Source organism: Pseudorasbora parva, chromosome 1 (genome assembly GCF_024679245.1).
Source record: "Pseudorasbora parva isolate DD20220531a chromosome 1, ASM2467924v1, whole genome shotgun sequence".
Lineage (NCBI taxonomy): Eukaryota > Metazoa > Chordata > Actinopteri > Cypriniformes > Gobionidae > Pseudorasbora > Pseudorasbora parva.
Window position 1 is genome coordinate 5,569,047 of NC_090172.1, and position 16,808 is coordinate 5,585,854.

Below are 16,808 nucleotides of genomic sequence, written 5' to 3' on the forward strand. Positions count from 1 at the left end.
CAAACAAAAATGCAATCAGAGTCGGGGTGGATCATTTTTATATGCTCATCAATACAAAAGTCTCCTAAACAAATGGAGATATTTTCACCAAATTTGACATTCTTATGTATGGGGCACTCTGAGGACACACACAAAGGTGGTGGGACTTTTTGTTGGCCTGGTCTGAAGATGACCTGGTTCAATTTTCGTGAAAATTAGAGCAACATCTTAGGAGGAATTCAATTCAAAATGGTGGAAAAATTTGCACGATGGAAAATTACATCATAGGGTGCAATCGTTTTGAGCCAAAGAATCAGAGGAAAAAATGGGAAAAAGGCCTTACGGTTTAAAATGTATTAATATAAACATGAGTGCAACTTTGGACAGTTGGTGGCGCTACAGCGACTGAGTTAGACACTCCAAATTTGCTACAGTGACATTTCAGACTGTCTGCTATCTGTGTGCCAAATTTCACAACTTTTTAGCAAACGGTTCTATGAGCTGCCATAGACTTCCAGAGCGGAAGAAGAAGAAACAGAAGAATAATACTAAGAAGAACACCAACAAATACAAGTGGTGCATACGCACCTTCAGTGCTTGGCCCCTAATTAAAGTAACAACATATTTACTATAACATTGACAATGACAATAAAGTATTTTTTGCTCACCACATCTATAAATAAAATTAAAATCTCACTTTACATTAAGGTGGCATTTAAAAACATGAATTACCTTGAACTAACAACGGAAAATAATTCTAAAGCATTCATTAACACATTTTATTCAGGATATTTTGCTCAGTAACCAGTGCACAAACATATTTGCTAAATTACATAATTCGATTTTTTTTAAATAACCTAGTTAAAAAGCTTTTCTTATACATACTGTACATTTCTTCTAACTTTTCCAACAGCAAGACTAAAGCTAAATAATATGCTTTTTCATCTAATGGCAGAAAGAGAAAAAGATCATATGATGTTGTTTGCTCTTTTTTTTTTTTTTTTTTCTGAAAAAAAGAGCAGAATTAAAGAGACTCTGCCACAGAGAGCGCTTCTTTCATGCAAGAACAAATCACATGACATGATGTGACCACAAAACCGCAACTCCAGGGGCAGAGCAGATGAAGTCTGATGTATCTCCTGATCAACTCCAGACTCCAAATACATGGTTCCTTTCCTCTTTATGGAGCTCTTCACCTTAACAAAGCCCGGCACTGGGGTTTTTACGACCCATTGCCTAACAAAGCCTGATTGAGAGCAGGCCGACCTCAGCAGGCCTCCATGTGTGTCAGGTCGTTCACCTGGAACTGCGACTGTTATTGTTTCACCGCTTGACCTGCTCTGATTCAGAAAGCACTACAGCGGCTGAGTGAATCTTACAAAGCCTGTCAAAAACATGTTTGGGACATATCATTTTCATTAGAATAATGCAGAGGAAAGCTTCTTTAGCTCACCTTAAAGACAAACATCTCTCCCCTGAGCATGGTGACTGTGTCGAAATTGCCCTCGCAGATGTTTGGGCCGTAGTGATCCGGGCGATCGGTGGTGCGAGGCCTGTCCGGCCGGCGAGGGGGCGCTCCGGGAGGGTTTTTAGGAGGCTGGGGATGGGTTGGTCGCCGAGGGGTCACTGTGGGGAGAGCCTGAGTGGGAGAACTGCCAGGGGGTCCTGCAAGGAAGAGAGGAAGAAACAAGCACAAATTACTTTCAGAGTTTATAACAATAGCTCTTAGTTCAGTCTATGATAAATATAAAATTGATAGCTATACACACACTAGGGGTTGCACAGACTAGTCGACTAGTCAACTTTAATGCTCTGCCATGACGCTTTATGATTGACGTCGACTAGTTCCTGATCATGGCCTATAGAGGGCGCAACAGGATAAGAAGTAATTTTTTACAGTCGTTTTCCAAAAGTTAAAATGACAAATAAATGCATACTCTGAGAGCACGCCACATGATATGTTTGATTATACTACCTGGATGCTCAACATTGATTGGGTGAATGCACGTTGTAAACGGTTTATTGTACACGCAAGTAAATTGCGGCTATAAATTAATGTGCTGCTGCACTGTACATTTACATTTACATTTATGCATTTAGCAGACGCTTTTATCCAAAGCGATTTACAACTCAGGAGAACAGGAAGCGATCCGTCAAGAAGAGGCAACGAAACACAAAAAGTGCCCCAAATACCAAGATTTGTATACCGCTCAGAGTAGCAAAAACCAGAAAAGGGAAGAAGAAAGGAGAGATAGAGGAAGAAAGAGTTTTTTTTTTTTTTATGTAAGATGTAATGTCTGTACCACACACACACAGATATATTCAGTAGCATAGAAACTTATGCCGCGTCCCAATTCGCCTACTCATACTACGTCCTAAAAGTATGTACTCTTTTTGTGAAGAAAAAGTATATACTTTTGAGTGTGTAGCAGAAAAGTATGCAAGCTTCGGGACATACTACTTCGCCATCTTTAACGGACTCTTCGCTTAGTTACGTGCATCCCGTCACCGTTTATCTGCCCTGTCAATCATCGTCAGATTCGTCACAGTTCAAATCCTCCACATTCAGTTTAATCTCCTACCGTATCGGAGAGAAATGTAGCCGCTCGTTGATCTGCCATTTGTGGGTCTTTAATGCAGAGACTCTCCTCATGTGTTTGCAGTTTAAATATAATGATGCATTTAAAAGTTAATGGCCAAACATGTCATTACAAAAGTTCACAATGCTGCTGCGGGTGAAATATAATGTGGACAACACTGAATAAATATATTTTTGTCAGGTTAAAGCTACACTGTGTGATATTTTTCCCCATCTAGCGGTGAAAAGGTATATGACAAGCCAGTGATTATTAGTTTCTGTTCCTCTCAATTCCGATTTCGTTTTAACTCCTACGGTGGCCAATTTAGTCCAAGATTAACAAGGCTTCCAGTTCGACCTCATCCATGAGTGCCATCGAGTGTAAAAACGCGAAAAGCGAAGTTTGAATTTACGGGTATGTCCCTCTTTGGCTAATGTACTTTCAAGATGGAGGGGCAACATGGCGACCGGCATTCGAACCCCTCACCCGTATGTGTTTTCAACGGCATATTATAAACTTACGAGAATACTTTATTACTTGAAAGAAGTAAATATACATTAATGAGCACATATATTTTTGAAAGAACAAAGTGTTTTTAGCTAAGAATAAACTAAAAAAGTTACACATTGTAGCTTTAAATATTGATAGTTGGTCACTCAAACCCCTTTATCTAAACTTCTCTACTTAACCGGCGGACTCGCACATCCGCCATGTTTGTAGTTTTTAACGCTTTTTGTCCGCGCTTGTAGTTCTAATCGAATCCCCATATGACCTTGCAGTGGGTTGTGGGCAATATCAGCCGTTTCAGTGCCCATCGATTCATACTTCGAATTCGGACCGGAAACAGTAAACCATCCGGGTACCTTTGGAATACTCTTTTCAACATACTATGATTTGGGACATACTAATTCTATTTTCGAATACTATTTAGGATGAATAGTATGCGAATTGGGAGTGGGACACAGGGTTACTGTCAACACTGTTCTGTGATTTATCAATAAAATAGCTAAACAACTGAACGGTTCTAGCATTTATTTCTTGAGCCCTATTCGCACGGGACTAGTATTATCTGGGGACCTCTGGTGATTTGTAATAATTGCAGAGAATGTCAGTGATCTTAATCCTGTGTGAATCGGCAATGTCTGTAATTTGTAAAGTAAAAATTCCTCCGCAAATCACCTACCATATTTCGCTGAACACCGAGGTCCTGTGATAATAGTAGTCCTGTGTGCGAATCGACATCTCTGGGATTTGGCCAGGATTAGGTGGATCATTTATAATTTTTGCAAGGTTTTTATTTCCTGTGCGCATTTCAATCTATATCTTTCATGAAGAATGGAGGCTGCATTCATAATGCGCACCGTTATGAATTCCAGTGTGGCCGTACAGATTACTTTCACTTTAGAATAAGTACCAATTTGGGAGATATCTTATTTAATGGTGTGTTTAATATTAATAAAAATACTATTCCTAATGAAAAACATAACAACAGAACAGCACAACGCTTAAATGGGCACTTTTACATTTAGCTTTGAAACTTAATCTTCCGCCGTATATTGTCAGCTTCTCACTCCTGATAAATGAAATCTGACATCATATCACCGAGAGGATAATTTGCGGTGTAAAGTGAACACTACACACCACCGCGTGTGTCGAAGCAGATCCAGAAGTCCCGTCTCTTCGCCTGCACAAAACGCCACCATGCAGCTTTTCTAACTTTTTTTTTTTTTTTTTTTTTTAGAAAACCTGTGGACTCGATGTCCTGACAGGCTGGACACAATAATTTTCCATGACAATGTTAAATAGCAATAGAAAAACTACCGAAAATACACTGATTCCAACAGAATACCAAACTATTCTGCACTTAGCCAACGCAGAGCTTGGCACTCGACTCCCTCTCGTGATTTAATATGACGTAATGTTGAAAAAGCAGTGTTTTTTACAAACAGCCAACAAAAGGGCCATTTTAAATCCTGCATTACCTTTTCATATGGCATTTTCATTCAAGGTTATATATTTATCTGGAATTTTGTTTTACCTGCAACATGCTCTTTAAGCTTAAATGACGAATGGGACACCCTACGGTCTTGTGCACATAAAAAAAGTGCACATAAAGTTTGCCATTTGGAACAGGGCCTTTAGCTCCAACTCCAATGAAACACAGCTGAACCAGCCAATCAAGGTCTTACTAGGCATACTAGAAACTTCCAGGAGGTGTGTTGAGGCAAGCTGGAACTAAACTCTGCAGGACAGGACCAACTTTGGACACCCCTGGTATAGACTGATATGCATGTGCATGACGTCCTTGTTTCACAGAATCACATTTTTGTTGTTTACATGAATACTGTTTTCAAAAGTTTGCATTTTCAGGCATCCAAAAATGCTGTTGTCGTGTAAATAAACGGCCAAAACGTGTGGAAACAGCCCCTGAGGCATGTAGACATGGTCAAGACGATCTGCTTAAGTTAAAATTATTTAAGTGACTTTGAATGTGGCGTGGATGTTGCCAGAAATCAGTTCTCAAATTTCAGAAACTACTGCTCTACTGGGATTTTCATGCACAACCATCTCTAGGGTTTACAGAGAATGGTCCGAAAAAGAGAAAATATCCAGCGAGCGAATGGCTCAACAGGTTCAGCATTTATATATATATATGCAACGGGTAATGATAATATAAAGAGACACCACTGAGAATTAATAGAGCCTGAATGCATTATGATATTTTTGGAAATAAAATGTGCTTGAAGATTGTCACAAGACTAAAAATCCCAATGGTTCTAAACCTAGGCTTCATGTTCTGCATGCAAAAATAACCTTTTTTCTTAATTGTTAAAAATAAGTATGAGCAATTAGTGATGCTTGCCTTCACAAACACCAATAATGAGTCAAATGATTAATGAATTTGCCATGACATAAGCATGAGTTCGTTCTTCTAAAGTGGGAAAGGTTCTCCCTCCTAGCTGAAGCTCCCTCATGCAAAGCTTAAACAAACATTACTTAAGACTAGAATATATGTCAAAGGAACATGGCCAGGCCAAGGGCAAAGTAAACCAATCTACCACAAAAACAAACATTACAAACTTTACACCAAAAACTTGGATACCACTAACAATACTTACTGTAAAACAAAAAACGTCTTTATAATAACTCCGGTCCATACTGAACCAGGAAACTAAACGTAATCTAAAGCTGTAAATCTATATTGTTCATAATCACTTTCTGCCAGATGATAAGGAGAACAACAGAGAACGGGATCCGGAAAGAAATGCGCCAGACCAGAACAAATGTTGCACAACCGCGACACCATAGAGCTAGCACTAAACACTTGTTCTTGTTCAGAACGGCCCACTTGATCAGAGATAATATAGGAACATCACAGGTGTCAGGTTACCGTAAATCTGCTGCACGCCACGGAGATCATCTTCAGGCAGCTCAAAGTTTTCCGTGTCCATCCACTGGTAGAAAGGAGCCATAATAGCCAAAGGATTATTGGAGTGCTCCAGTCCGAGGGCATGGCCCAGCTCATGTACGGCTACCAGGAACAGATCATTACCTGCGGGAGACACGTATTAAATATCACAGGCTGTGGTATAAGAGAGAGATAATGGTCAGCAATGAGTAAAGAATGTCTGATACAGCAGCATTCGAATGGGGAGATCACAGCTGCACTTTATGGGCACTCTGGCTTGAGGACACATGATCCACTGCATATCAACTAGAACATTACATTTGCTGCAGTTAAGTGTCCACATTAAACAGAATCGCCACTGGTCTTGCAGGAGATAAGGAAGTGAATCTATATTTAGTTGTCTGTGTATATGGGCCGCTTTTCCACCATTGGGTCAAACCGTTCTCGTTCCATTCTGTGCCAATCCGACCCAGCTGGTATGGTCGTGGTTTCATTTTCCACTGTGGCTGATAATAGACATCTTTGGAATGTAATGCAACTGCGTCAGTCGTTGCCTTGTTAAAGTTAGAGTTTACAAACCGTTTGGGATGTAAATAGTAACAGTGCTATATAGAATGAAAATATATTTCTGTTTAAAACTTGTGTTTACGTCGCTCAAAAACCACGTTTGGCCAATTACAGAGAAACTGGTAGCCAGTGACCAATCCTGAGCAGCAACATCACTACACACACTATATCTGAACTGTTTGTAATCGTGACGTGCCAAACAAGCTGAAATATAACTGTAACCATTCCTTATCATTCTTGGTCTGTAACCATTTCTAAGTGCTCTTTACTGACATTGATGGTTCTATGAAGAACCTGGTACCATTCCATTGCACAAAAAGTTTCTAAGAGTGGACGACACTAGTGGATCACAAGTGGACGACACTAAATACAGGTGTAAACGGCTCTAAAGCGCTTCGAGCTTGTCCACTTTCGGCCACATCCAGAGGTAGTGGAAAACACATTGGACCGGATTGCTTTCGTAGTGTAGACGCTCATGTGGTCGAATGTGTTCAAACAGCCACAAAAGACCGTCTTCTCTCCGTCTACTGACCTAATGCAGAAACATTATGGGAAGAGCGCGAGCCAGACAGGATTTAAACTTTGACGGCTGGAAACCTAAGTTTGGTTTAAAGATGAAAAATTTACCAAACACAATGTTCTCTCCCCATTCCTGATTTCTAGCACACATTCACAGTGCAGCCGTCAGATCAGAAACAAAAGTTTTTCGTTCGTTCATTTGTAAAGTGCATGAGCTTACTTCATCCATTAGATGGAGAGATCTGACATTTACCCATCCATAGACCCTCCCCTCGAAGAAATCAGGACAGAAGTGGTTGAAAGTGGACAAACTAGACGGATTAAAACACCAGGTGTAAACGGGAATGTGTCTCACTCGTCTACTTGTGATCAAATCGACCAAAAAGCATTTTAATACTAGGAGAACACATGGCTCTTTTTGTTCACTGAAAGGTTCCCTGTGGAAAATGGTTATTTTTTTCTTTGCTGTGAAAACTTTTGGAACTTTTATTTTAAGAGTGTATGTTAATTCTTGCTTAGTGCTGAGAAGATGTGAAACTTAAATTTGCATGAAATGAAAATGGACTTCTTAATATATCTTCCTGATGTAAACAGTTCATCTGTGCACGCTATTCCAAATAAAAGTGTTTGTCTTTGTAATCTTTCATCAAAATTACTCTGAAATTACTTTCCTTTTTGGCTGATGTCACCAAAGCTGCTAAAGCGTCAACCAATGAGAGCTATCAGATGTTTCAGGAAGGAAAGAAGTCCCAAAACAGACTGCAAACTCTATGAAACACGTTTAACTATCCAATCTACACTATGGTTTTTTTTTATTGAGGTTTCACTAAATGCATCACTTTAGAGAATTATTAACAGGTTTGCAAATGATGTTTCATTTTGACTTCATATTTAGTTTATTTTTTTGGTTTGATCCCCACAGATCCCTCTCTCATCATGCTTACTGAAGGCAAAGATGGGGAATAACACACTACAGATAAAATTATAATCAAGCACTTTACATGTGCTTTTTAGTCAACACATCATCAAAATAAGGGTTCTTATTTAAAGCAAGAATGATTCAAAAATGTGATTTAAAGTAAAACTTTAAATTTGAAATTATTACATTATTAAACTGCACTTTTTAAAAGTACATTTAAAAAAAAATAAAACTGTCATGAAAGTGTACTCTCTGTAAGTGCACTTAAGTGGCATTTTATTTCATTATTTCTATATTATCTTTAAGTGCAGTTTTTAAAGAAATACACTTTTAAGATTTGAAGTGTAATTAGGCACAGTATTTTTTTTACAAGGGTAGGCTTCTTTTCAATCGGAAATCATCATCATGTCCTGAATGGTACAGATTTGTAATACATAGTGAGTGTTCCTCTCACTCAGGCTTATTAGTTAATCTGAAAGGAGTTTGTGAATCAGTGCAGAACATTTGCATTTATCTGCACAGGATTTATGGAAACACTTGCCATGACAGTGCACTCAGTGACTGATTTTAATCATGTTCCGTCTCCATTTTCAAGCTGTCGCAGTGATCTGTGACTCTGCGGGTGTAAATGGCTCTATGTGATTCTTAAATCCTGATTTTCAGGAGAGGGGAGGATGATTGACCGCTTTCCTTTAATACTGACTGTATGCATTATTAGCCAGTGTTAATGCAGGCTGTATGAAGTCATCAGAAAGTAATGTTGCTTGTTCAAGGTTTCTTTCTTTTTTTTCTTTCAGAGAGGCAACATCATTAGGGTTAATAAGTGTGCAGATAAGAGAAGCACAGAACTGGTTGTCCTAATGCTTTCAGACAGTTCAATCAATGACGGCTTTCACAGACAAACACACTCGTCATTCAAAGCTGCTCTTGTCTGAGACCCGCGACTGTTAAAAGATGCAACTTCAGGGCAATAGGAGACATCTCTCCTCACAGCTGTGACACGGTGACCGAGACTTCAACTGAGGCGAACAATGACGATCCTGTAGCCAGACATTACATACCTATGGAAATGGCTCTGGAAAATCCTCGAGATTCCCTTTGAAGTTGCATGATGAGCTCTCTCAGTGAATGTTACAGTGTGTCAGCAATTAATCAAATGTGTCATGACGGAATGAATCCTTTAAACTGTTTGAAACACTACATCCCATTATTAACCTCTGGCCCATTTGAAGACAAAGAGGCTTATCCAAGTTACTTAAGGAAACAGGGACCATATTACAGCAACTTTTTATCTTAAAAGGGTCATGAACTGAGAAAGCAAATTTTCCTTGAGCTTTTGACACATAAGAGGTCATCATACTATAAAAATATCCTGTAAGTTTCAGAGCTGAAAACTTCCTTGTTAGTCCAAAAACAGCTTGTATTGTAACCAAGCCCAGCAAACAACTCATTGTGGAAGGTCCCAATAGGTGAAAGACCGCCTCTGCATAAGAAGATCAACGCCTACTTCATCATCATACAATAAGGACTCGACAGTAATGCCACAAAATGTAAGTAAATGCTAATTCTAATGCCTGATCTAGGACCAGTGATTTCTGATATGTAATGATTCATGTGCAGTCAGATGTTCTGTGTCTATGTGTCAGTAAATCAAAACCAAGGACTAAATGTTCAACTTCACAATGTTACTCTTCATTATAGGATGAAAATAATCAGTTATTTAAATTGCGATTCAATTATACATAGAAAGCGATCAAAAAACACTCCCTTTGCAAACTCTTTGCAAACTCAATCAAACATTGCAAGTTTATCAGTGACTGGGTTCTGGAATCGTGCCAAAACTCCCCGTGATAATCAACACATCTCTTATTTGCATTGTTTGAACTGTTCGTTATGATGAGAACATTCGTGAGAGAGCAGAAATCGGGTTGCTTCAACGCGCCCTTTCAGGCCACCATCTGGATATAATAACATAGATCTGAATATAACGCCATAGATCTAAATATATAATGCTATAGTCACTTTTTTTATGATTAGTTAACCTTAAGAGCTGTAATAGTAAAAACATGTTAAAAGTATTTGAGAGAGCTCCACATAGCTTTATAATACTAGCTATTTCATATTCAAAAATGTCAACCAATCACAGCAGTGGGCATTTCCAGAATCTACTTTAGGTAGACAGATCTAAATTCTCACACCAGACACACCCCTTCAAATACAGTGCTTAATCAAAGCTAAAATCAGGGTAGAAAACATGTCTTTTATTTCTAAATTATGACAAGTTTTTAATGTAAAAATCACACTAACATTATAGGTGCACCCCAGGAAACATCATAAAACAATGCCGTTTATGACCCCTTTAAAGTCAGCATGAAGTTGTGATAGTCTTGGGAGGTATATTAAGTGAAGGTATATTAGAGGATAGTAAGTGAAACAAAAAAAATGTAGGGCAGGACTTGATTTTGTCCATGGGGAATTGATTGGATTATTGTGGTTAGCTATTGGTCAATTTCATGTGAGTGACAGTTTGCCCTGCCTATTAGAATGATTTCTGAAGGATCATGTGACACTGAAGACTGATGTAAGAGTAATGATGCTGATAATTCAGCTTCAGCTGATCACAGGAATAAATTACATTTTACTATCTATTAAAGTGGAAAACCACATATTATGCGATATGTAAAGCACACAGGTCCTTCTGACTCACCTTGTAGGTTTTGCGAGCCAATAGTCCATGGCTCGTCTGAGTCGAAGTGAGTATCTCCACCCATCCCCGGACCAGGGAAGTAAGCATGAGCCAGGAAACCCCCTTCTCCGTCAAATGGGGAACTGTCGCCATGGAACCCAGAGGCGAAGAAGATCATAATATCAGGTTCCTTCCGACGGCCGTATTTGACCTCAAAGAAAGGAATCTCATCGAATGTCAGCGGCGTCACTTTCTCCCACACTTTGAAGGCCCTTCGGATGGCCTCGTATGAGTTATACTCCCCGATCTTAGGTGTGTAGTTCTGAATACTGCATCCACGACAAACACGGGAAGAACAGTGATGAATGAATGAATGAATGAATGAATGAATGAATGAATTAATTAATTAATTAATGAATTAATGAATTAATGAATTAATGAAATTATTTTATTTCGAGCAATATATAAGGACACATAACAAAGGCAATAAAGAAGCATTTTGATAAGTCAGTACAACAAGTTAAATTCATCATACTTTGACATCACAATTCCAACTGTTGCTCAAAAAGAGTGGGTAGAAGACAACTTATTTAAACCCACCCCGGTTACAATTAAACAGGAAAAAAAGAGCTTCTCTAATGAAGCATCAAAATGAATGAAAACCAAAATAACTAAAAAGATAATAAAGATATGTATGGAATAGTCAGATTCAGACTCACCTAAAAGTTATATGGGTCTTGTCCCACTTGTGGCCGGTGAGGGCATAACGTTTCCGTCGTACATTGGTCTTGATTTGACCCCCAAACTTGTCTGGGACACCACAGCGGGGTCTCTTCATGGCCCTAAAAAGAAGGGAACAGATGAGGGCTTAGTGTGTTTATAATGTTTATAATGTAAGGGGCGGGGCTTTAGATTCTAGAGAGCATCTGATTGGACAGAACATTTAATGAGAAGCTGAAGTGCAGTAATGTCATGAAAATCATTCATCCATATTGGCAGAAGAGAGACACTGTAAGTTTTAATTGCTTATATCTTCTAAATGCAAATATTGTCATTGTTTTGGAGCACACTAGCTTATAGATAACAGTAATACTAAAGTTGATTTCATGGAGACTAACTAAAAATCTATGGAGAGCATATAGTATGATGCCATACAATACAAAACAATAAATATATTTACAACAACACCTTTACAAAGGCAGATACGCATGCTAGAAAACAGCACAGTGAATGGATATTAAATAAATAAATAGCCAACTATCACAGTTTTGATAACAAAAACACTAACATTAAAGGCATGTTCATATCCAAGAAAATAACTAAAATTATAATAACTATAAACTTTTAATAATCGTAATTGTACATTTTGTACATTAACATTACCATTGATAAAGCGTGACCACAGGATCCTTCCGCTAGAAAGTAGATCCACAGATATATATATATATATTATTTCTGTCATCATTTACTCACACACAATTTGTTCCAAACCTGTATGAGTTTCTTTCTTCTGTTGAACACAAAAGAAGATATTTTAAAGAATATTGGTAACCAAACAGTTGATGGACCCCATTGACTTTCATAGTATTATTTTTCCTACTATAGATGCCAATGGCTACTGTCAACTGCCTGGCTCCCAACAATCTTTAAAATATCTTCTTTTGTGTTCAACAGAAGAAAGAAGAAGGCTGAGTAAATGAAGACAGACATAACATTTTTGGTAATACTATCCCTTTAAGTTTCTTCTTCTTTATAAGTGTTTTTGTGTTCAATTACAGGTTTAATGGGATGAAAGTACTTCATGAAAAATCAATGGTTTGATGACTGGCAGAAGCTCTAACAGTGCAGCTGACTCATTAGATAATGTGATGGACTGAGTCTCTTACTCGATGGTGACGGGATCCATCTCTCCAGTGATCTCCAGCCCGTAAAAGCGCTGCATGTCACTGATGGCGTTCGACAGGATTTGAGCTGAGCGCATGGTGGACATCTGCCTGCTGGCCTGCGGGAGGTAGCCGTACATCCGCAGCCATGACTAAGAGGAAGAAACACAGACAGATATAATTAAAACGTCTGATTTTCCTTGCCCTTTTGCGAACAGGGATGTGCATGGTCACTGTCAATAATAAATATTCTGATACAACTGAACTGAGATAGATGATGACACCAGATGGTTTGACTGTTTCACTGGTTTGCAATGTTAACGTGAGGATTAAATACTTAACTGTTTGTTCATTTGATTCAAACAATTACAAAAGTTGTGTCACGCTTGTCATGCTTGGTTTTGCATTTTGTTCATGTTTTTCTTGTCATGTCTTTTATTTTGAAGTTAAGACATGGTCATGTTTCCAGGTTTGTCATGTACTTCGCCTGTTCATGTGTCTTGTTCTGATTGGTTCATGGTTTGATCATTGCTTTTTGGTGTGTCTTGTTAAGTCATTCATCTTTGTGTGTATATATAACCCTCTTGTTTTTTTAGATTTGTTCCCTGTAAACTGCTATTGGTAAGTTTATGTTGCTGTTCATGTTGACGTTTATGGTGTCACGTCTTTATTTTGTATCAGTTCACTTTGGGATTCAATAAACTACACTTGGGATTGTCAAGCTCGCCCTCAGTGGACATTTGATACAATAAGTTCAGAGTATGAAAACATAAGCTTTCTTAAAAGACTGTTAAAAATGTGTTTTTGATAACATTATGCAGCATGCATACATCAAACAGATCACATAACATGTATTAATTACTCAAATAATTCATGACTGACAAGCTGGCCATTTAATAAAACTTATGCATTAGAAATGCTTGCATAGCAAGCAGAGAAAAAGGTGCCAAAAACTTCAACACACATAATGCACTTTTGATTTGACATGGCCCTTCTGTCAATCCAACTTTACATGAGCAGGAACACAAATGTGGAAGTTAGAGCAGTAGTTTCAACAAAAGCCCTGGAGCTGTCTAAAGTCCACTGGATAATGCAAAATAGTGTTTCATTAAAGAATCAAGCAGTCACTTGGATATGTCACAACTTCCACTTCTTGACTATCACAACTTCCACTTCATGCTGATTTTAAGGGTGAAATGTAGAAGGGAAAGGTCATGAAAAAAGTCATAAAAGTGGCATGAAAAATATATGATGTGACCCTTTAAGACCACAGCAATTCAACAGAACATCAGTCTGTCAATGCCATGAGGCAGAAATAAGATATTATCACAGACGTAAAGAGCGTCACACCTGTTATAAGCGACACTTAATACTGGCCCAGACGGTGTGCGGACACTCGAGGCGGATCTGGCCACAGATTGAGGGGTGACGGCACCAGCTGTGGTGGTCAATTTATCAGGCTTTAGATGTAGATAGTGGCCACTTTTCCCTCACGGCTGGAGGACTTTCCTCAGGGCAGAGACACACACAGACTCCCATCTGGCTCTTGTGTGGGATGCTGTGGGCGACTCCAAAAGGCCAGAGGGCTGATTAAAGGGCATGAAATCTGGACATTATGCACTGATTTGCATTAATTGTGGCAATAGCTACTGCTTATCATCATTAGTTAGGACATTAAGACAAATGATGTAATTAAACTACCCTGCTGTTAAGCCCATCCTGTGGCGACACTAATCAGGCAACCATACACAAACACAACTTCCCACAGGGGAATGAAATCAGATTTCTTGAAGTCTCAATTTTTTCTCCTAGATGGCAATGGGATAAAGTGGAGAACAGATTGGGAGGTATCTTGCTTGTTTCATCAACAGGTTCACAAAGTCTGAACAATGTCACAAATTGTGTTCTGATTTATAAAGATTGTGCAACCAAAAGGCAGAGATTTTAGGTCTATAGCCCTATTCGGACGGTTATTGTTTCTCATGTGGACGTCCGTGAAAATAAATGTGCATGCAATCTCATTGATAAAACTTGTGCATTCGGATGGTGATTTATTCACGGAGGAGGACAAAGTTTTGCGATCCTGCGCGTCTGGGAACACTGCTCAAGTGGTCAGTCAAATGATTGTCTGCTGTAAAAATGTCATATACTTGGAATAATAATAAGAAATTATTATTTAACCTCCTGTTTAAAAATAGGAAAATGTCATGTAAAAAATATGGAAATGAGCAGAAATAAATTAATACAATGCTGCAAATATAACCTATATAAAGTTAATTACTGCCGTAATAATGGCTTATTTCAAATGTTTACATGTTTTTCTTCTCTTTCTCTTTTGAGCGGCGATAAAAGATTATTCTTGTGAATACTTTCCAGCATTTTAGTAATAAAAGTGTAGGCTATATCTTTAAAATGCATCAAAATTACAGCGAAACTCAACGATACGGTGCTCTGCAGGGGTCAAAAAGGATATAAACAGTGAAATTTAAAGCAATCTCTTCTTGAAAACTCAGAGATGTGGATTTGGACGGCAATTAAATCACCAGATGACCTTGTTGTTTGTCTAAAAAACAGTAGGTAATTTGGCCAGGGATTTTAATGCGGGTGGTGGGAGAAAAACTCTGACATTCTGGATTCGGATGACAATGAAATCACAGACTAAGCCCTGTCAATGATGAAAATACCTTACGACCGAGAAACAATTACCGTCCGAATAGGGCTTAAGACAGTTTTCCATTTTAACATATCAGATGGTTTGTCCTGTTGTTAAGACATACCATAACGTGTGCAGAAAATCGCAATGCATCTCCTATCACATCCTTTTAAGGATAAACACCAGAGATAAAATTGATACTAAAATTAATCAACTAAGAACAAATGCAATACTAAAAAAAGCTATTCAGAATTACTTGCTCAGAATTGTGTTTCTGACTTTACAGTGCTGTTTTTCATCTGGTATTAATGAGCAGAGGGCTAATGTGGACGTCCCAATGGGCTCATGTGGTTATGGGGTCCCTGCTTTAATAATGTCCCCTTCTCTTCCTACTCTGTAACCAGGGCTGTCACACATTGCCTGGTCTGGATCTCCACTTTCCATGGCCACAGAAAACACAGGCCTTTGTGCTCTTCTGTGTGCTATGAGGCAGCTGAGTAATGGTCAAACTGTTGAATAGCTGGCCCTGTTTTGGGCAAGGGTAATGTGCCACCGCACCAAACCAACTATCTACAGTTTGTAGAAGCAAAAAAACAGTGAATATAACCCAATTTGCATAACTTTATCTGTGTACTTATTGGCAAGGCATTTGTTATGAAAACGTCTGCATGGAGCTCATTCTGCTGTGTTTGTGCTATAGACACTCCTTCAAATAATGCAGCTGGTTTGATTACTTTTCTAAGTGATCAGACTTACAATTCTCATCTGCTGAATGATAAAATGGGTGAAATAATCCCCTAGACTAGGCTGCATGATTCATCGAAATTAATCCAAAGGCTACAATTGTATTACACAAATGTGCGCTGCATGTTTTAAAGTGAAGCGTGGCACTGTGCTCTTACACTCGTGCAGCTCATTATCCGTCTGTGTTTGCAACATCTCCAAATGGCTCAGTTCGCAACATAAGCAGCTCCACAAGACCTCCTCTCTGCATCTACTAGTTTGGATCGCTTTAATGTGCAATTTGGAATGAAGCACACAGCTACCATCTTCCGATACTTGTAATGAGAAGTGTTTATCAATACAAGAGAAGCTTTCAAGGGGACCTGTTATGCAAAGTTAACTTTTACATGGTGTGTGAACATATATGTGTGTTGGCAGTGTGTGGACACACAACCACTCTATATGGTAAAAATACACCCACTAGTCTTTTTTTTATCCCCAAAAGTCATAAGCACCGTCTTAGAACAAGCCATTTGCAGATTCCAGCTTTTGTGACATCACATTGCTTAGGCCCCGCCCATGACTGCTGACGGACTCTGCCCTATTTGCATAGACCCTGCTCTAAATGAACTGTACACAGTCCGCTATGATTATTTCCTCGCCAGAGCATATAACATCAGCTTTCAAGTAAGAAATTCAACTAAAATTTGTCAAGAGCAGTGAGCGATTCTCTGTTTTTCCTTTTGTCAGTTCATACTAAAAGCATATATAGTAGTAGGTTCTGTATATCATACTGCTTTCACTTCATTACCCAGATGTAACATATCTAATATATATCTAATATGCAATTTCTTACTAGCAGTTTATGTTCAGACATAACGACTGTGTTTA

General features: G+C 38.6%; 1 protein-coding gene across 1 annotated transcript in view; it reads right to left on the reverse strand.

The window, feature by feature from the left end:
- Positions 1-16,808, reverse strand: part of mmp15b (matrix metallopeptidase 15b) — a 44,165-nt gene that overhangs the window by 16,120 nt on the left and 11,237 nt on the right. Inside the window, exons 2-6 of the mRNA XM_067457148.1 lie at positions 12,545-12,693; positions 11,378-11,500; positions 10,680-10,987; positions 5,950-6,111; positions 1,433-1,644 (exon numbers count right to left, since the gene is read on the reverse strand). Coding sequence (XP_067313249.1) covers positions 1,433-1,644; positions 5,950-6,111; positions 10,680-10,987; positions 11,378-11,500; positions 12,545-12,693 — 954 coding nt within the window. The remainder of the gene's footprint in view (positions 1-1,432; positions 1,645-5,949; positions 6,112-10,679; positions 10,988-11,377; positions 11,501-12,544; positions 12,694-16,808) is intronic.